Raw genomic sequence first — 20,751 nt, forward strand, 5'->3', positions numbered from 1 at the left:
CACTGGTAAGCCATTGCTTCTTGGGGCTTATTGCTTTATTATATATCACATTAAACTTATTTTTCCATTGACTTTGTATTGCAAGAGGCCGCCTATTTGTCATTTCTGGCTTATAACAAAAAAACAGAACAATGCCCAAAATCTGCTGTGTGACACGATGTACAGCTAACAAGACGTGACAACCATAAATGCATTTTTATAAGCTGTCGACCCCAAAAAACAAGCATTTAGAGACACAAAAGTGGATACAGGCAACTTTTCATAGTACCACTATTATTAGAACTACGCCCACTGGAGGGAAACGTAGTCGGTAATCCACTTTTGTGTCTTTAAACGCTCGTTTTTTGGGGGTCGACAGCTTATAAAAATGTATTTCTGGGTTTTTTAGCTTGTTAGCTGTACACCTTATCACAAAGCAGCTTTTAGGCATTATTCTGTTTTTTTGCCAGAAATGACAAGGGGGAGGCCTCAAGTAATGCAAAGTCAATGAAGACGGTTGGATTGTATCAATATGTGAGCTCAATGCAGGACTCTGCCTGTATAATCACGGGCGATTTCAACCAGGCCAAATTAAAAGACAGTGCTCCCACACTTTCATAAATATGTGGACTTTGTGACCAGGGAAGAAAATATTCTGGACCAGGCAAAGACCCCAGACGCCTATGGCAAGGCATCCAGTCAGTAACGGACTACAGGCCTACACCCACATTGAGCGCGGAAAGCATAGACTTTCTAAACTAACTAAATTCATTCTTCAGCCGTTTTGAGGAAAGCAACAACATCACTTCAACCAAAGCTCTAAACTGTTTGGACAATGCAACACTTCAATTTGACCCTGGTGATGTGCGGAGGACTCTTCAAAAGGTGAACCCCAGAAAGGAGTCTGGTCCTGATAATATACCTGGGCGTGTGCTTAGAGACTGTGCTAATTCACTTACAAATATTCTCACAGATATCTTCAACATCTCTCTGAGCAAAGCCATTATACCACAATGTTTTAAAGCCACTACTACGTATCATACCGATACCAAAGAAATCACCAGTCACAACACTGAACGATTACCGGCCTACAGCACTCACGCCCATTATAATGAAGTGCTTTGAAAGACTGGTCAAGGCCCACATAACATCCAGCCTACCTGCCACATTTGACTGCTTCCAGTTTGCAAACCGTCCCAAGCAATCCACTGATGATGCCATAGCAATAGCACTTCACCTCAGTCTGGCTCATCTGGAGAACAAAAACAGTTGTGTGCGTATGCTGTTTATCGACTTCAGCTCTGCCTTTAATACAGTCATTCCACAACATCTGGTGAAAAAACTTAGTGCTGTAGGCATTAAGTTGCAACTGGCTACTAGACTTTCTAACCATCAACGGTAGCACTGTGGAATCAGTGAATAGCACCAAGTTCCTGGGGGTGCACATCACTGATGACCTGTCATGGTCCACCAACACAACTTCCCTTGTGAAGACTGCTCAGCAACGCCTTCACTTCCTACGTAGGATGAGAAGAGCCAACCTCCCCCCACTGGCACTCACCAACTTCTACAGGGGTGCCATTGAGAACATCCTTACCAGCAGTCTCTCAGTCTGGTATGGTAGTTGTTCTGCTGCTGACAGGAAAGCTCTACAGAGGGTGGTGAGGTCAGCTGAGAAGATTACCAGATCAGCTCAACCATCCATCCAAGACATATACCCATCTCGCTGCCACAAAAGAGCCACCAACATCATCAAAGACCCCACCCACCCCACACACAAACTCTTCACCCTCCTACCATCTGGAAAGTGCTACAGGAGTATGCGTTGCAAGACTACAAGACTCAGCAACAGTATTTTCCCACAAGCCATCAGATTGCTTAATTCATTCATGGAAACTGGATTATAAATCCCCACCCCAATAACTCATACTCATTAAGATTTGTGGAACTCATGTCTGCAAAATACTCCTATAATATAAGTTAAACAATAAGTTTTATTTATCTCCATGCTGCTATTGCACTTTGCACCATATTGCACCTTATGTTGCACTTTATTACAAAAATTACCTCATCCTGACTATACTTCTGGAACATTGCAATAAGTTTAATAACTGTAAACTACGTAACTGTTGTCTGTCTATCTGTTAAATATCTATTTGTACTTTTCTAGTGGTGTCCTATGTCTAATCTTATGTTTAGGTTGTCCTTAGTGAGTGTGGAATCCTTTCTTAATATTGCACATTGGAGTATGGGAGAAACGCAATTTCAGTCTGTTGTGTAATGTACTGTTAGGTTATCCTAACCTTAAGATTTTATTTACGTCAGTTTTTTCTTAAGTTTGAATTTTCTTCCTAAGAATGCTTTGTGAATTCTACCCCAGACAATGCATTTCAGAAACAATTTTAGGTAACACTTTATTTTACAGTGTCTTTGTTATACATGTTACATCTAATTATTATAGTAATAACAGTTAATTATGCATAATTACATGCAAATAATCCTAAACCAAACCCTATTCCTAACCCCAACCCTACAGCAAGTACATGTTGTTGATGATTATTACTTGGTACTTAAATATATAATTACACTGTAACAGTGACGCCTTAAAATAAAGTGTAACCCAATTTTAATATGTGTGTGAGTGCATGCACGTTACATGTATATAATTTGGCATCCCATAAAAAGCCTTATAAAATTACAATCGTAAATGTTTTCTTGCGTATTTATTTATTGCACAAACACAAATATCTATTTTGCTTGAATCATGCTTTATTTATAAGTCATTTGCAGGAGAATATGTGCATAAATGGAAAAAACGAGAAAAAACAATTGACCAATCAATTTTTTAGGCTACATTGCGCTTTTAAACTATGCAAAAAGGCTTGTGCCATATCATAAATAAAAAAATATGATATCACTATGTGAACCAAGCTTTACTAACTACTATCAGAAACACAATGATGCTGAGAATGTAGACAACAATGAAAATAACGTTGATTATCATTGCCGCTCTGTGCCAGCACCCGGTTGTCCTCGCACCGCCTTTAGGTTTGGCTGCATTCCGAAACTCAGTGAGTATTTGCTTCAGACAGTCCAGGGTACTTAAACGTTCTTCACTTTGATCTGTTTCTGGGTCTGGTAGGCTGTTTGAATCTTTTGCAGTGTCTGTGAAAATATAAAGCTTGGATTTAGCTCTGTATTGCAATCTCCAGAGGGCGCAGGCTGTCTACATATATAGCACAGGACGCCACCCACTGGACTTCATGTTTTCATTAGCAAGATAGCAGAGATGATTTAGAAATAGAGTGGACATTACAACCAAACACTATAATGTTTACACTGTAAAAAATTATTTTAGTTGTTATAACTTAAAATAAGTTGTAGCAACTCATGTCTTGTCAAAATAAATAATAGTAAGTAAAAATTACTTAGAAATCCGAATTGATTAAAGAGATATGGTTTTTTTTAAATAAAAATCACAACGGTTTCATTTTTCCAGATGAAATGCAGACTACAAATAGGTCTGTCTACATTTACTATATCATTGTTAGAAAAATTGTTTATTGTCATAAGAACAAAAACAAGCAATGTCATTTTCTTACTCAGTCAATATTAACATTAACAATATTAGCTGAGTTTTTCACAAACTGGGTCACATTTCCATAGCCATGGTTGTGTCGATGACGACAGTAGGGGTGTGCTTTTGAAAGCCAATTCTAAAACAAAGAAGTTTTACTGGTGGCATGACAGCGTGGCAGCGGATTCGTCTTGCAAACACCATCCCCTCTGGGCGCTTCAGCTGTTTTGTCAGAGTTGTCTAAAAGAGCAATTTCCATAGAGAGCAAATGTCCTTTCAACTCTTTTCTCGACAATGATGAATTAACTCATCAATTAAGAGAAAACACTTCCCTGCCAATGACGAGTTTTTGCTATGTACTCTGTGTATGTTTCGATCATCACTTTGAATCTGATCTTTAACAAAAGTCCTTTACAAAAGTGCAATTATCTCCGCTGTTTGCTCAAAGTTTAATATTTTGAAAGAATTTGAGAGGTGATAAAAAGAGAACAAATGAAGATAGGATGAAACTTTTTTGTTTGAAAGTGAGAAGAAAACTCTGTGAGGGAAGAAAACTCTGTTGTGCTTCGGGCAGAGCTAGTCATCCTTCTGGCCAACTAGCGATCGAACCTGTCCCCTCAGCCGAGATGTCCTCAGGTTTTTACAGCCTGAACTTCATAGTGCCAATAGATGTTAACTAAGAGACTCATCCTGATGGAGGTTCGTTACCAGGATTGGTTTGTGGCTATCGACCTGAAGGATGCGTACTTTCACGTCTCTATCCTCCCTTCACTCCCTCTCCCCCCTTATGCTTACCAAGGTCCCGGAAGGGGCCCCAGCTGCCTACCTGGGTATATGTATTCTACATTACCTCGACAACTGTCTCATTCTAGCGCACTCGCAGGAATTAGTTTGCGCCCCCAGGGACGTTTTACAGCATTTGGACTTTCTGGGTCTTTTGGTCAACTGGGAAAAGAGCAAGATCTCCCCGATGCAGAGCATCGCTTTTTTCCGGTTCTAACTAGTCTCTGTGTTGATGAAGGCGCACCTCACCAATGAACATGGCCAGTCAGGCACAACACAGCAGTCCCACTCAAACTCTTCCAAAGGCTCCTGGGGCGCATGGCACGGTTGTTCCCTTCAAGAAGATGCACATGAGGCCACTTCAACATTGGCTATACGGTCAAGTTTCTCTGACACTGCAGGGCAGACACACACTGAGCCCCTGGGGGTGTGCCTATGGGACGGGTCTGTGGTGACCACTGCATGCCCCAAAACTGGGCTGGGGTGCGGTGTGCAAGGACATGCAGTGTCGGGGCAGTGGACGAGCCCTTGATTGCATATAAACTGACTAGAGTTGCTGGCTTACCTGCTAGCACTGAAGCGCATACTTCCTATCCTGCAGGACAAGCACCTGCTGGTCTGATCAGACAGGAATGCAGCGACAGTGTGCCACAACCATCAGGGTGGCATATGCTTGTGGTAGATGTCTCAACTAGTCCAACGCCTCCTGTTCTGAAGTCAGCAAAGGGCCATGTCACCTGAGGAAGTATGTCTTCCCCCCAGTGAGCCTCACTGCTCAGGTTCTAGGGAAGATGAACATCAGGTGCTTATGGTTGCACCTTTTTGGTCCAATCAGACCTGGTTTTTGAAGCTCTCGCTTCTAGCGATTGCCCCTCCCTGGCAGATTCTCCTGAGACAGGACCTTCCTCTGGAATCTCCATGTCTGGCTCCAGGAAAGGATGAAGACGGCTTAGCTGGTCTTTAGCCAGCTATGGCTGAGACCATCGTCCAGGCTAGAGCCCCCTCCACTATGCAGTTTTATGCCCTTAAATGGGGTCTTTTCTTGTCCTGGTGTTCTTTCTGTGGGGAAGGTCCACAGAGGTGCGCCATCAGTTTGGTGCTGTCCTTTCTTCAAGAGGCATTAGAGAAACGTCTCTCCCCAACTGCCCTCAAGGTGTATGTGACTGCTTTTGCGGCCCATCACCTTCAGGTAGAGGGAAGATCATTGGGACAGCATGATCTGATTAGTAGGTTTCTGAGGGGCGCAAGGAGGTTAAATCCACCTAGATTATGCCTCATCCCCACTTGGGACCTCTTGGTGGACTAAAGAAAGCCCCTTTTGAGCCTCTAGTAGAAGCTGGTCTTCCTCAACTCACAGACCTGCAGGTGCTCTCTGTTTCCCCTGAGTGTCTGGAGTTGGGGCTGAGTTACTCTCACGTTGTCCTGAGACCTTGGTCCGGCTACACACCCAAGGTTTCCACCACTCGCTTTAGGGATCAGGTGGTGAACCTGCAAGCTCTCCCCTCCAGAGCAGAAGACCCAACCCTGTCTCAGCTGTGTCTGGTACCTGCACTGTGCCTTTACCTGGAACACACTCAAAATGTTAGAACTTCAGACCAGCTCTTTTTCTGTTATGGTGCACAGCAGAGGGGAAAGGCTGTCTTCAAACAGAGGATGTCACACTGGATCATGGGAGCCATCTCCTTGGCGTACCGATACCAAGATCTGTCGTGTCCATTTGGAGTGAAAGCTCACTCTACCAGAGGCATTGCCTCCTCTTGGGCACTGGCACAGGGCGCTACCCTTGCAGACATTGTAGGGCTGCAGGTTGGGTGACGCCTAATACTTTTGCACGGTTTTACAATCTCCGTGTTTAGCCAGTGTCAGCCAGTGTTCTCCAGGCAGACAACATCTAGTCCGGGCGGCTGGCCAGGCGTCCTGCTTGCCTTAGTACCCTTTCAACTTTTCAGGTGAGTCAGGGTCCTATACCAATGTTCTCTTTTCAGATGAATGGGTTGGTACCTTTTCAATCACTAGGCTTCTCCGGTGAAAACTAAGTGGAGCAGTTTCCATCTGCTTAGATCTTGAGTCTCCAGGTGAGCCTCATCCGTACTATGCCAATACTTATGTCAAGTCTTTTTCTCCACTCTCCCAGTTGGGAAAGTGTTCAGTGGTATACCTCCGGCAATGTTTTCTCCCTGTTGTGAGATTCAGACACGTTCTTGGTCATGTGTTCAGCCCATATGGTGAGACCATTTCCTACTTACACTTTACTGGAAGGTTGCGATGTCATTTAGCATTCAGTATGGCACGTTTTGACTTGTCTCTGCCTGCTTCGTTGAGGTCAAGACATATAGGGACCCCTACTGTCGTCATCAACACAACGTGGATGACAGAAAGGGAACGACTTGGTTATGACTGTAACCACGGTTCCCTGATGTAGGGCTCTCAAGGGCACACCCCTACTGTCGTCATCAACACAACGTGGACGACAGAAAGGGAACGTCTCGGTTATGACTGTAACCACGTTTCCTTGATGGAGGGCTCAGAAGGGCACACCCCTACTGTCGTCATCAACACATAATCTTGTTCCCTCCATCAGGGAACCATGGTTACAGTCGTAACAAAGATGTTTTACTACATAAACCATGGTTAAATTATAATTTCTGTAGCAAAACCATGGTTAATTTAAGCAACTTTTTTGTAGTAAAACTATGTTTTTTATATTTACCAGTAACAGTAGATGTGGAATCCTCAATCTGATCTCCTCTAGCCATCAGAAAATCCACAAGAATGCTCTCCAGAATGCTGATACCAATGAGAATGAAAATCACACTGCAGAAAAGCCCTGTGGAAAAAACATACGAAATAATGATCTTGACAGAAAAAAACAAATAATTTAATCACCACATTTCTAATCAAATCCATTATATTCATTGTCCACATTTCACTTGTCCCAGAATGAGGCTGTATTAGTGCTGTACAATTAATCTAAAACTACTACAGTACAATCATTGGTTCTCATGTCTAAGCATACTTGTAAGGCTCACCGATCAATGGGACCTCATTGGCAGTAGAGGGCAGCGTGTCATTAAGAATGAGCAGTAACACAGAAATCGCCAAAAGTAAAGTCACTTTAAAGCCCAGCTTCTCTCCTTCTGCTGAATTCATGAAGAATGAGGCCACATCCAACACAAGAAAGCAAAACACTGGTGATATGAAGTTGATGATATACAGTAGAGGTCTCCTTTTTATGGTGATCTGCAAAAATATATATAATTATAGGAAAAAATATATATATATACTTACTGACTTCACTAATCTATAAAATAAGTTCACGTCACAGTAAATAATGTGGTAAATGTAATGTTTTACTCCCTTTCCTGTACCTGAAATTTCAGCTGATCCAATACATATCCCAGAGTAGACATATTGGATTTAGACACGGTAATGCTGAGTAGTTCCCACTCCCCTTGAGTTTGAAAAGACTTCTTAGAGCTGGCAGTCATAAATGAGGCATCAGAAAATGGATTGACTGTAAGCTCATCGACTGTGAGTGAATATAAACAAATAAATGATATTAATGTCCGACAATTCTGAAGGTGAACAATGATTTTAAACATTTGCCAGCATATAATTTGGGGTTTCAGATTTACTTGAATTCAATGAAGACTGAACTGTCAGCTCGCATGTTTGGACATCAAAGGGAAACTTGTACAGGTCCATCTTGCAGGCGGTGGTCAAAATTAAGGTTTCGGACAGGAGTACACCACCAAAATTGAACATCTTTACATAAGGATTTTCCACAGCTGCAAATTCTGCTTTGATGCTGAAAAGAAAAACACAGAAAGAACAGGACCTTAATCAGGGTTCCCACACTTGAGTTAACTTTAAATTCAACAACTTTTCAAGGCCTTTCCAGGTCCAATACCCTCAAATTCAAGGACTAAATATGGGAACACATTTTTGTAGTGGAAGCAAGTTTCACTTTCATGTTACTTTTAAGATACATTGTTACAATTCCCTTTCGAGGGAACTCGCGCTGCGTCACTGCTGTGACACTTTGGGGACGCCTCCAGGGGTAAGTGCGTCTGAATGTGTATATCAAATTCAACCAATGATGAGGCTTAACAACAAAGACGGGTGACGTGGGAGTCAGGAAGTATATCGCTATCTGAAATATTGCCAAAGACGGCGTAACAGGGACGCAGGAAGTATGGCAAGGGAGACGCAGCGTCTCGTTCCCTTCTCAGGGAACAACAGTTACATACATAACCCGAGACGTTTTCAAACACAACTTGTCATGACCTGGTCTCTCCATTTCTTGTCTTATCCGAGTTTGAGAGATTAGGTTGTGACAGTACGTGTCTGCCCTGAGAGAGTTGTGTGACATGCCCTTCCGCGGTCCACGTTTCTCTCAAGGTTCATGAATTGTTTCCCGCTCCCTTATGTTTGATTAGCTTCAGGTGTTTGTTGTGTAGAATTCCCTATTTAAAGGGGACATTCCATGAAAATCAGACTTTTTCCATGTTTAAGTGCTATAATCGGGTCCCCAGTGCTTCTACCAACCCAGAAAACATGAAAAATAGCAACCCTGTAACTTTGTTTTGGTCAGGCTCTCTCTGCAAGCATGTGAATAAATAGGTCATCCGGATTTCGCTCCCTGCGTGACGTAGCTAAGGCCTCTTATTATAATGATACCGCCCCTTCAACTGCGCTATCCAACCATGAAGCTACCTTGAGTGCGAGCAACCGAGAGAAAGTGACTGACAGCATGACGCGTTTGTATTCCATAAAACACAAACAGTAGCCTACAATCTTATAACTTGTAGTTTTAATAATCTTTCTAAAGATTGAATTAACGTTCTAAAGGATTAACCTTACCTTAGAGCAGTGCTTCTCAATTATTTTCTGTCACGCCCCCCCCCCCCCCCCCTAGGAAGAGGTAAACATTTTGCGCCCCCCCAACTCTCTGCCGCGACTGTAAATAGTATCATTTGCCTATAAAATTACACATCTTCAAAACATTGTATCCTTATTAACATTGAGAAAACACAAAAAGAAAACACAAAAAAAGAAATATCGATCAACTTACAACAAAGAATAACTTTATTAACATTGTTTTTTAGTCTGTAACAGAAAAGACTTAAAATGCATCAATTTTCCTGAAATAAAAAAAATCAATCCTTATTTAAAGTATAATATTTTTTGACCATTTGATACTAAAAAAATTAAATATAATCAATAAATAACACAAGCGGTTTACAGCGTGATTGGGGTGTAATGTCTTTAAAAATCACTTCCTGAAAAAGTATTTTCCCTTGGTGTCGCTTCGAGCCCCCCTGGGGGTCCCGCCCCACTATTTGAGAAGCACTGCCTTAGAGCAACAGAGAGAGAGAGCGAGTGAGCGAACGAACGAGAGAGAGAGCAACGCGACGGTTCGCTTTCAAGTAAGTTATGTTGTTTAATATGTTTCTCTAAAGTTTATATGAATGAATGAACATGAGGATTAATGCACTGCACGAGACAGAGTGAGTGAACAACGCGTATTCACTATCATACACAATAAGTAAATATGTTGTTTAATGTTTCTCTTTCAAATGAATGAGGAGTTACAAGATAGATGAGAGACTGACAGAAACGCGAATGTGTTCAATATGGGTACATAATAAACTTTAACATGACATTTGATCTGTTTCTCTAAAGTTTAAACATTAAAAGTGTTGTTTTATTACAGATCATTTAAATGTGCTCGTGTGGTTTGGTCAAAAAGTAAACACTATGAGACCTTAAAGTATTTATTTTTATTCCACAATGTTCCCATCTGCTGATAAACATGTATTTAGTATGCATAAAACAGACAATTGACTTTTTAAAATTGTTCAAATATAATGCTTAACATCGCTCACTAACTTCTTTCGTGAGAGAATCTCCCCTCGATGCTCTGTCTTGTCTACACTCTACAGTGCGAGCGCTTGAGACTCCGCCCACCTGAGCAGCTCGTTTGGATTTAAAGGGATACACACAAAAACGGTGCATTTTTGCTCAGCCCCATAAAGTGCCTATTTTAACATGCCACAATAAATTACCTATATGGTATTTTGAGCTAAAACTTCACAAATGTACTCTGGGGACATCAAAGATTTATTTAATATCTTAAAAACGTCTTCTGGAATGTCCCCTTTAATATCCTTCTGTCCTGTCCTCCGTGCGTTGGTATTATTCTGTGTTCCCTTCAAGTTCCCTGAGTGTATTCCTGTTCCTGGTCTTGTGTAAGTTTATGTAGTTTAGTGTTCCCAGTGTTTATGTTAGTTAGTTTTATTCCCGTATCTGTTATTGTATTGTTTTACCCCCTCGTGGGTGTTTTGGTTCTGTGTGTTTGTATATATTAAAGTATTCTTTATTTTAGTCTGCGTTTGGGTTTTCCTCGTCTTCTTTGTTTCCCGATCGTGACAGAATATTAACGGCAAACAAAAACCCAGCAGACTATGGACCTCAACCCCAATATCAACTACCCGGCGTTTAGAGGTACAAGACTGGTTTGACGCGGGGGAAGCAACGCGTGGAGAGGTGCCACGGCAAGAGGGGCATTCCAGGGAGGAAGGACCTCTTTTCCAGCCCCTCTGGCAACCATCCCGGAGCGTCGGCGAGTGGGAGTGTTCTCTTCAGACAGGCCATTCTCGTCTCTGCCACCCGTGTCCTGTCCACCCAACAGTCTCAGGGGGAAACGTGAGAGACATGCCTCCTGGGACTCGGCGTCGGGTGGTTCAGCTTCGGAGTTGGGTGGTCCGGCCGTGCTGTCTCCCACTCCTCCGGCGCTTTCCGCTCCTCGTTCCAGACGGAAGACGAGGAGGAAGAACACCTCTCCCATGCAGCTTGTACCATCTACTTCCCCCAAGTCTCCAGAGTTGCCGGCGCGTCCTGTGTCGCCGGCGCGTCCTGTGTCGCCGGCGCATCCGATGGATGTGGAGGAATCCGCCTTTTCCGGCGGATCGGAACCGTCTTGTCCGGTTCAGTCTTTGTTTCCTGTGCTCCCTGTGCTCTCTGTTCCTCCTGTTATTCCTGAGCCCCCTGTACTTCCTGTGCCCCCGGTGTTCCCTCGTCAGTCCCCTTCAGTTGTTGTGAACTCTTGTTCTTCCCCCCGGACTTCTCCACCTGTCACCATCAACGCCAAAAAGACTCATAAAACTGTTAGGACACAAACTGACTTTCATTGTTCAAGATTTGCTGTTACTCCCCCTCCTCTTCCATGTATATTGTTTTTGTTAGCCCATCCCAACCCTGTTATTATGTTGTCTGGCTTACCACTAATTTTGGTTTCTTTGTTTTCTTGGTTTTTGTCCCATTTTAGGTCCTGTGTTTAGTGTCTCCTCTTAAGGGCGTCTAGTATCCGCCCTTAGGGGGAGGGTACTGTCATGACCTGGTCTCTCCATTTCTTGTCTTATCCGAGTTTGAGAGATTAGGTTGTGACAGTACGTGTCTGCCCTGAGAGAGTTGTGTGACATGCCCTTCCGCGGTCCACGTTTCTCTCAGGGTTCGTGAATTGTTTCCCGCTCCCTTATGTTTGATTAGCTTCAGGTGTTTGTTGTTTAGAATTCCCTATTTAATATCCTTCTGTCCTGTCCTCCATGCGTTGATATTATTCTGTGTTCCCTTCAAGTTCCCTGAGTGTATTCCTGTTCCTGGTCTCCTGTGTGAGTTTATGTAGTTTAGTGTTCTCATTGTTTATGTTAGTTAGTTTAGTTCTCGTGTCTGTTATTGTAATAACACTCGTGGGTGTTTTGGTTCTGTGTGTTTGTATATATTAAAGTATTCTTTATTTTAGTCTGCGTTTGGGTTTTCCTCGTCTTCTTTGTTTCCCGATCGTGACACAACTATGCAAAAAAGCATTTTGGTATGAATCAACATTCGCATACAGAAGATATAAGCATTTAAAGTGAACAGTTTAGCACGTGTGCTTAAATGGCTAGAATTTTATGATATTATCCTACACTACACAGGGAATAATATGGATTTTTCCCCAGAAAGCTTCTTTCATAAAATACATTCAAGCACTTTTAATGACTTGTATCTATGTATGTATATTTTTACAAACTTCCCAGGGCTTTGGATTTTTTTCCCCAGAATCACAAACTTTCCAGGATTTCAAGGACCCGTGGAAACCCTGTTTAATTATATTATAGAAATATGAACAATATATGATATGATATGATATATGATATATGACAATGAACAATAAAATTTTGGAGCATTTTGTTATTTAATATCAATATAAAATCTATTTTTTATTTGTAATTTTTTACGTACCAACAACCCATTCTCACATTTGTCTGTAATTAAAAGACAATTACTAATATTACAATAGAAGTATTTATAAGACCTTTCGGCAATGGTAATGTCTGGTATCCACATCTTATCTTTATCAATTGTACATGTTTGGAGCCCACAAAAGTTGCTGTCGTTCCACCTTGTGAATTCATTGATCCAACCCTGAAAGTTATAAAGTTAACAGTGATTATAACTAGTGGCTGACCAGTTTGGGGTTTTCAGTATACCAATGAACAATATAGCCTATGCTTATAGTATATTTATTTTATTATCTGATTTCTGTACACAATAAAATGTGAAAGTATTTTTAACTTAATTAAAATTAAGTTTCACTTTAGGTGAACATTTTTAGTTAAATAATCTTTTAACTTTTTACAGTGCAACACAGTTTGTAAAAATGTGTAGCATGACATGAGAGAGGTTTGTAAAACACTTACCAATACAAGTGTGATCTGTGTTGCGAAGCTTTGGGCTTTTTCATTCTAGTAAATAAAAGAGAAAAGATCATTGGCATCTCACGTGACGTGTCTATATGAATTTGGTCGTAAATGATGCTGGACTCATACCACATCTGTGATGGAGGTCACAAACAAGTCTACCAAAACTCCAGTAGGGTTGCTGAAGTTATACACCGGGCGGAGAGACTTCATCTGAAAGTTATCGCTGTCTAAGCCAAGATGTTCAATAAGTCCCTTATAACTGCAGCTATCAGTAGCAGTCACCCAACCTAAACACATAAAAACAAATCCATATTCACCATAAACAACAGTAAGAATGTAACAGTTTTTTCATTTTATTCTTCTGTACTTCATACTTTGTATATTTTGTGGTTAGCAGCAAAAACCGACTTAATGCCGGTATATAACACCTGTATTGTTTTAGTCAGTTTCACATTTATGAAATAAAAATATAAACACACACCACAATTGTAGATTAAAGAACATTTTGCTACTAATAATATGAATAAAGAAAACTTACCAAAAGCAAGAAAAAACATTAACCAGCGCAGATACATGGCAGATAGTGAAAAATGTGTGATCCAAATTAAAACGATTTTAGCAGGATGAAGGTTATTGTCATTTGCTCTATTTATGTACCATGAGTGACAAACATGCCCCACCTTCTTAATAAGTTTACTAAAATGTAGGTAAACATATATGAAAAGCTGACATCATACCTTTTATGTTAGTTATTTGCATATCTAAATAAAATGGAAAAATCAAATGCAAATAACATTTATATTCAAATAATTAAAATAAAAAGCATTTAAAGACAAGATTAAAAATTTATCTGTAAGTTTATTTGCGCGGCTGTCTTTTTTTCTGTATAATCAAAAAGCTCAGTTAGTCTTTACTAACTGTTTTAACATCTGTTAATCTTCAGCGATTTTTGTTAATGTCCCAGAGGACAATGGTCCCACAGTCGAGTGTGATTTCTCTTAAAGCTTAGTTTTGGTAAACCATTTTCTGCAAGCATGTGAAAAAATAGCTCATTGAAGTATGGCATCCCTTGTGATAATACGGCCCCTTAATCTGCACTATCCAACCACGGCACTGCCATTAAGTGCAGAGTTCAGCTCATTTGTATTTAAAAGGACACACCCAAAAACAACACTTTTTTGCTAACACCTACAAAGTGGCAATTTTAACATGTTATAAATTATCTACATAATATTTTGAGCTAGAACTGCACATATGTACTCTGGGGACACCAAAGATTTATTTTAAATCTTAAAAAAGTCTTGTGAAATTTTAAATCGATCGCTTGGATTACCCCCCAATTCACAGGGACTATTGTTGCAAACAATCTCATGTACACTCAAATGTAATATTTAAATTAGATATTAATGTAATATATTTTAAATGTGGATATGATATCAGTAATATTTCAGCTTATCGAAAAAAAGTTACAAAATACCCTCTTACCCTCCATTTCCCATTAATTAGTACAAAAAGAGATACAATACCTTTTAATTACCCACACAACGATAGATTGGTTAGCTAAGGCAATCTACAGCTAGCCCAGAGCAAATAAGTATACACTGGGACGTAACACCCCCACCACTAAAATTACAGACCAGGATTCAATAAAGTTTCTGTACCATCCCAACATCCACAGTACTTAAGCGGTCATCTCAACAGATCTGGACAGAGCATCAGCCACAATGTTGTCTTTGCCTTTGATGTGCTGGATCTGGAGGTTGAAATCTTGAAGCTTGAGAGCCCAGCATAGCAAACGCTGGTTGGAGGAAGACATGTTGGACAGAAAAGTTAGAGGGTCATGGTCTGTATACACAACCACAGGTAAAGCAGTACTCACAAGGTAAACCTCAAGATGCTGTAGAGCCCACCATAAAGCTAAAGCTTCTTTTTCAATTGTGCTATAGGATAGTTGGCCCTTTGAGAACTTGCGGGAGAAATAAGACACAGAATGCTCAATGCCTTGAGCATCTTCTTGAATAAGGACAGCTCCTCCACCAAAGTTGCTTGCATCCACCTGCAGTTTGAAAGGCAATTCAAAGTTAGGTGCAGCTACCACAGGGGCATTAATCAATAGGTCTTTAGCGGCTACAAATGCTTGATCACATACACAGTCCCAGCTAAACACTCTCGTTGTGTTTAGGAGGTCTGTTAAAGGAGCCACTACAGAGGAAAAGTTTCTGCAAAAACCCTGTAGTAACCAGTCATTCCCAGAAATCGCCTAAGCTCACGTTTGTTGTTAGGTTTAGGGAACTTAAGAATAGCTTCCAACAGAATAGCTTTCGACAGGTTTAACGCAGCCATGGCCTACCCTTTTCCCTAGGTAGGTGACAGTAGCCTTTTCTATCTCACACTTAGACAGGTTTAAGGTTCGTGAAGCACATTTTAACCTTTCAAAGACCATTTCCAAGATTTGAATGTAGTCTTCCCACGACTCAGTGTAGACTACAATATCGTCAAGGTAGGGGTCACAATTCATCGCCTAACACAAAATGCATCAGCCTTTGAAAAGTGGCTGGTCCATTTCGCATTCCGAAGGCGAGAACAGAATATTCTAGGAAGCAGTCTGGCATAACAAATGCAGAGATTTCAGCCAATAACCTTTTAACAAGTCAAGTTTTGTAACAAACCTGGCTGATCCTACATGATCAATGCATTTGGGGAAGTGGGAAGGAGTCAGGTGTCGTTACCGCATTCACTTTGCGAAAGTCAGTATAAAACCGGTATGTGCCTTCTGCCTTCAGAACTAGTAAGCACAGGGAGCTCAATAGACTCTGCCTAGGCTGAGCCAAACTGTGCTGTAACATGTACTCGACTTCAGTTTTCATTATGTGGCGCTTACTTGGATTAACTATGTAAGAGTGCTGTTTGATTGGTTTAGCAGAGCCTATGATGTTTGAGAACAGTGGTTCTCCTTGGCACATCAGAAAATAAAGGCATGTACTGATGCATTAACTGCATAATCTGACCAGCCTGATCTGGTTCTAGATGAGAGAGAAAAGAAGGTAGATCTTTCATCACGGCTGTGTTTTGTAGTCTCTTACCAACATGTTCAATAACTGGCATGGCTACAGCAACTGGTAAGAGTATGGTCACAGGGTTACATGGGGGTTCAGATGGAGAGTCGCATACAAACTTCTTCAGCATGTTAATGTGGCATACTCTAGTTTTATGCCGCCTATCTGGTGTGCTGACAACATAGTCAGTTTCACAAAGTTTCTCCTTCACAGAGTATGGACCTGTAAACCTAGCATGGAGGGCTGAACCAGGCTCAGGCAAAAGTACAAGAAATGTTAGCTTAGCGTAGCGTAGCAGAGGTTCTACCAGGAAACTCGAATGTTACGTCATTCATTTCACAAGGCGCAATCAATCACCCTGAGAGTATATAAGGCTTGTACTCATCTGTCTTTGCGTTCGCAGATACTGATGCCAGCATTTACATGCTCGATGTTCAGTGCATATGTACACTAAAGCGTTGTTACCTGTAACACGCCGATTCAAATGATGAGTGAGTTTATCGGGCATTCGAACTGTTTTCCTGGGATTTTCTCATCTCATTTCGTTTCACCTGCACCATCGCGAGGAGCTCTCACAGAAGGTTAAAGAGGAGGGAAGTCTTCAAGCTTCCTTAAAAGTGTGTAACCCTGCAGTACACAGGGAAGGATACCACAGGCCGTTTCTTTTATGAACAGTGCAAGAACATTTGGATGATCTGTAAAGTGTAACCATAATATTAATTGACTGTCGCACACTCTGAACGCCCGCAGCAGATATCAGTAATCATCATTGATTGGCGAAGCGCTGCACGTCCTGCACGCTGGCAGTCGCCGTGGCGGCTTTGGAAGAATGCTGAAGGTTGATATCTACCTCATCACAGGATCTTTGTCTTTCATCTACAATACCAAGTGCTCCGCTTATTATTGGTTTTAAACCGTACGCGAATGTTTTGTGAAGCAAAGACATGGAATCGACTTGGATGAAGAGACTATTGCTCGCGAAAATTTCACACATTAAATACGGCGTGTATGCAATGCATGACATGCGGCAAACAGGCAAATGACGCGGTCTAATGTTCGCGTGTTTCATTGGAATAAGGAATGCGCAAAGTATACGAGCTTCATCTGAACTGTCCCTTTCAGTGTTTCCCTAAAACATCAATAATATAAGGTACTATTTATTCATGTAACAGGTCTTGCAACGTCCTATACCTGCTACGGTACTACAATGCAAGTTGCTTAATGCCTAACAGTATTCATGCAAAATGTTCATATCAAATGAAAATATTCACGTTAGATCTTCACTCACCTGACCCTAATTACAGACTTTAAGGATACGGGGATACGCTATTTTACGAACTTTAAATCTTATGGTAGGATACACCATTAATATATCATTGGAGAATAAATCCTGGTCATACATCGTAAATTTTTCAAGCACACATTTTGTTGCTGAGCAAATCGTAAGTGTGTGTGTGGTCGAATGGCAACAGTAATGCATATTGTCAATTTTGAGCACGGGGTTCAGCATAAATGTTTCCATCTAAAGCTTTGTGCTTTAAGATCTTCAGTTATGCACATGTATAAAGTACGAGAATGCATCAACTTTTAACTGTACTTTTCAAATGAGACTTTATTCCAGATCTCAGTCAACTTCTTATCCGAGCTCGGTTGCGTTGAACATCCCATCTATGTATTTGGATTATCTTCTCCTAAGGTAAGCTCTCTTATTCATTATGCTGGATTGGCTGATAGCACAGTACATGCTTTTACAACCGAAAGATAGAATGACTATGTCTTACAGCGTAATATGGAGACGGAGCTGATGTTGTGTGGTGTCTTTAATACAATTACGTGCATTGGTGTTATTCCTAAGGGCTTGCCGTGTTTTGATCGGTGTGCATTATGTGGATGTCTCAACTAGTTGAGCCTGTAAACCCTCATGTCGAGTTTGTTTGTATGCAGTAGACCTCACTTAAAGTTGAAAAACGCGCGCCTTGCCTCTTCAAGAATACAACAGGATGGATCAGTTTAAACCATTAAGTGCTTTGTGCTTTATTGGCGTCGCAGGCACACAGAATATGCGTATGGGTAGGCTACAGCGGATGTCTGGATACTGGTTTGAATATGTAATGTGACTGCTAGCTTTAAATCACATCACGTAATTCCTATTTAAAGTGCTGTTGAACGTTGGCAACATATGTTTCGCCCGAAATGGTTGTGCCACCAGCTATACAGAATACAAACACAATTCCTTCTTGTTTTAGCATGGAACCCAATGGAAATAATGTCTAAATATTTCTTCGAGTGGTGTTATGTTCGAATATAGTGGTGTTCGATTATCTTATGTGTTTCAACTATTTAATTCTAATCGTCATATGCTGTTTTAATGAAAGCCAACATGACTGGAGAATTGGAATGCATCTGAAATAACTTGTTTCTAATTTAATTCAATGTTTTGTTTAAAGCCTGGATTATACCACAGGATTTTTTTTTTCACTCTGACAAGATTATAGCAGCAAACGCATTGTGCGGTGATCATGCTGAATTTCTGATACTGTCAGAAAGCTGTTGTAGGCTATCTTGGACGCAAGACCAGGAAAACGTACGTCTTTTAACTTTTCCCACCGTACGATACTGTACCACCGACGAAGAGCCACGATCATAGGAATCGCGATGATTGTTTCACGATGGAAATCTTTCGTTTGGGAAGGCCAAAAATCATGCAGTTGTGATTCTAAATGATAACTTTACAAGGAACTTTGTCTGGAATTAGAAGCATACAATCTTCTTACTCTGCATCCTTAAGAAAATAGCGAAACATGCATCAACTTTCCATATAACCACATTACACCAGCTGCTAGGATTTAAAACTTATAACAGCGCGGCTGCATACATGAGGCAAGCTATTTTAAAACTATATACATGTTTTTACTCAGACTACGGACATGCAGTTCTATAAGTGCTTTATTTTCAGTGCCTGCATTACCATCAGGCCTCCTTATCGACTTCCAGGAACTCTTATTACAAACGGCTGTAAGGATTTGAACATGCATAATTGCTACATGTACAAGAAATTAGCTTTCGTTAGTATTTGGCCATGCACACTTGCCGCGTGCACTCAGTTTGTCACGTTTCACGTACGCGGTCGTGTATGGTGCGGACTTCGATCATTTATGGAACGCCAGTGTGGCAAAGGATCTTCATTCAACAAATAATTCAGAACTTCTTAAGTGCATATCATGTAAGACTATTAGCACAAAAATGTCATGTTTAATCATGCTATTATGGTTAGTCAAAGTTTAAGCTGTAAACTTTCATCTAGAAGGCTATTACTTTCGGAGTACATCCATCTATCAACTGCACAACCCTACTGATACCGCGCCTCAGTTTTTGGGGGTTTTAATTTACATCGTAAACGGATAATTTTATAATCATCTGTGAGTCATGGCGAAGCAGGCAAGACAAGGCAACGGATCCAAATGCAATGGCTTAATTCTTAAAAACCCAAAGTGCACAAAGCAGAACTAGAATGAAGACCAGAATACAGGACTAAAAAGTGATGACGGCAAACTACACTCGACAAAGGACAACTGAAACACAAGGACTATATATTCATGTGGGTAAACAAGATATCAAGACACACCCGGGGAAACAATCTAGAACAAGGACCAACGAACTACAAGAACTACAGACATGGATGACTTACAGAACTTCAAATAAAGAGTACAAGACTGGGGAAACCCAAGACACGACAGTGACGCCGTGCAATCTTTAGCATCAGTCAGATTTGTTTGTAACCATATAATCTTCTCCCTACTTTTATAATGACAATATAAAAGCATGCATACACCAATTGTGTCTCTTCATCAGGAGCCGAGCTCCTTATTTCATTGTGCGCAGGAAACCACAATGACGGTCAATTCAATATCGGCAAGCAGTAATCAAGGTATGTTTAAGCAAACTACTGGTGGTGGTGGTGTATTTAACCATGCTAAATCATGGCCTTTGCCGTTTATATCATTTCTTACTCTGGCATAACGTTGCCTTCTGCGGCCTACGCGGCCTCTCTGCTATCAAGCCTAACGTGGCAGCCTTCTACGGATATCCTCTACTGCTGATATTACGTTCGAAATTTATGGACATGTTTATGGTATGTACCTTTTATCAATACTGGTGGTGGTGAATCTTATTGCAAGCTAACCTGTTGGCTTTTCCTACTGGGCATATCGTTGCCTTCTACGGCCTTGCGGCCTATCTAACCCTGGCATATCTTTACCCTTCATGGCCTACACAGCCTCTCTCAACACGGCATATCGTTGCCTTCTATGGCCATGCGGCCTTTCTCACTCGGCATATCGTTGCCTTCTATGGCCTACGCGGCCTATCTCTATCTGGCATATCGTTGCCTTCTATGGCCCACGCGGCCTATCTCTATTTGGCATATCGTTGCCTCCTATGGCCTACGCGGCCTATTTCTCTGGCATATCGTTGCCTTCCAAAGGCCTACGCGGCCTTTTCTCACTAGGCATATCGTTGCTTTCTATGGCCTACGCGGCCTATCTCTGTCTGGCATATCGTTGCCTTCTAAAGCCTACGCGGCTTTTTCCCACTAGGCATATTGTTGCCT

At 41.2% G+C, this 20,751-nt stretch overlaps 1 protein-coding gene across 2 annotated transcripts in view; it reads right to left on the minus strand.

Moving 5' to 3' along the window:
* Positions 1–16,409, minus strand: part of LOC129420843 (5-hydroxytryptamine receptor 3A-like) — a 32,717-nt gene extending 16,308 nt beyond the window's left edge. Inside the window, exons 1-9 of one of the 2 annotated variants that reach the window (XM_073856848.1) lie at positions 13,625–13,730; positions 13,213–13,373; positions 13,084–13,128; positions 12,699–12,808; positions 7,975–8,147; positions 7,708–7,868; positions 7,369–7,579; positions 7,050–7,166; positions 2,619–3,144 (exon numbers count right to left, since the gene is read on the minus strand). In XM_073856848.1, the coding sequence (XP_073712949.1) occupies positions 2,897–3,144; positions 7,050–7,166; positions 7,369–7,579; positions 7,708–7,868; positions 7,975–8,147; positions 12,699–12,808; positions 13,084–13,128; positions 13,213–13,373; positions 13,625–13,661 (1,263 nt within the window). In that variant the 5' untranslated portion in view covers positions 13,662–13,730 and the 3' untranslated portion in view covers positions 2,619–2,896. Of the gene's footprint in view, positions 3,145–7,049; positions 7,167–7,368; positions 7,580–7,707; positions 7,869–7,974; positions 8,148–12,698; positions 12,809–13,083; positions 13,129–13,212; positions 13,374–13,624; positions 13,731–14,747 lie in introns of those variants that run through there. The other variant, XM_073856851.1, reaches the window with a different exon arrangement.
* Between the last annotated feature and the right edge of the window lie 4,342 nt (positions 16,410–20,751).

This window comes from Misgurnus anguillicaudatus, chromosome 19 (assembly GCF_027580225.2).
Source record: "Misgurnus anguillicaudatus chromosome 19, ASM2758022v2, whole genome shotgun sequence".
Taxonomy (NCBI): Eukaryota; Metazoa; Chordata; class Actinopteri; order Cypriniformes; family Cobitidae; genus Misgurnus; species Misgurnus anguillicaudatus.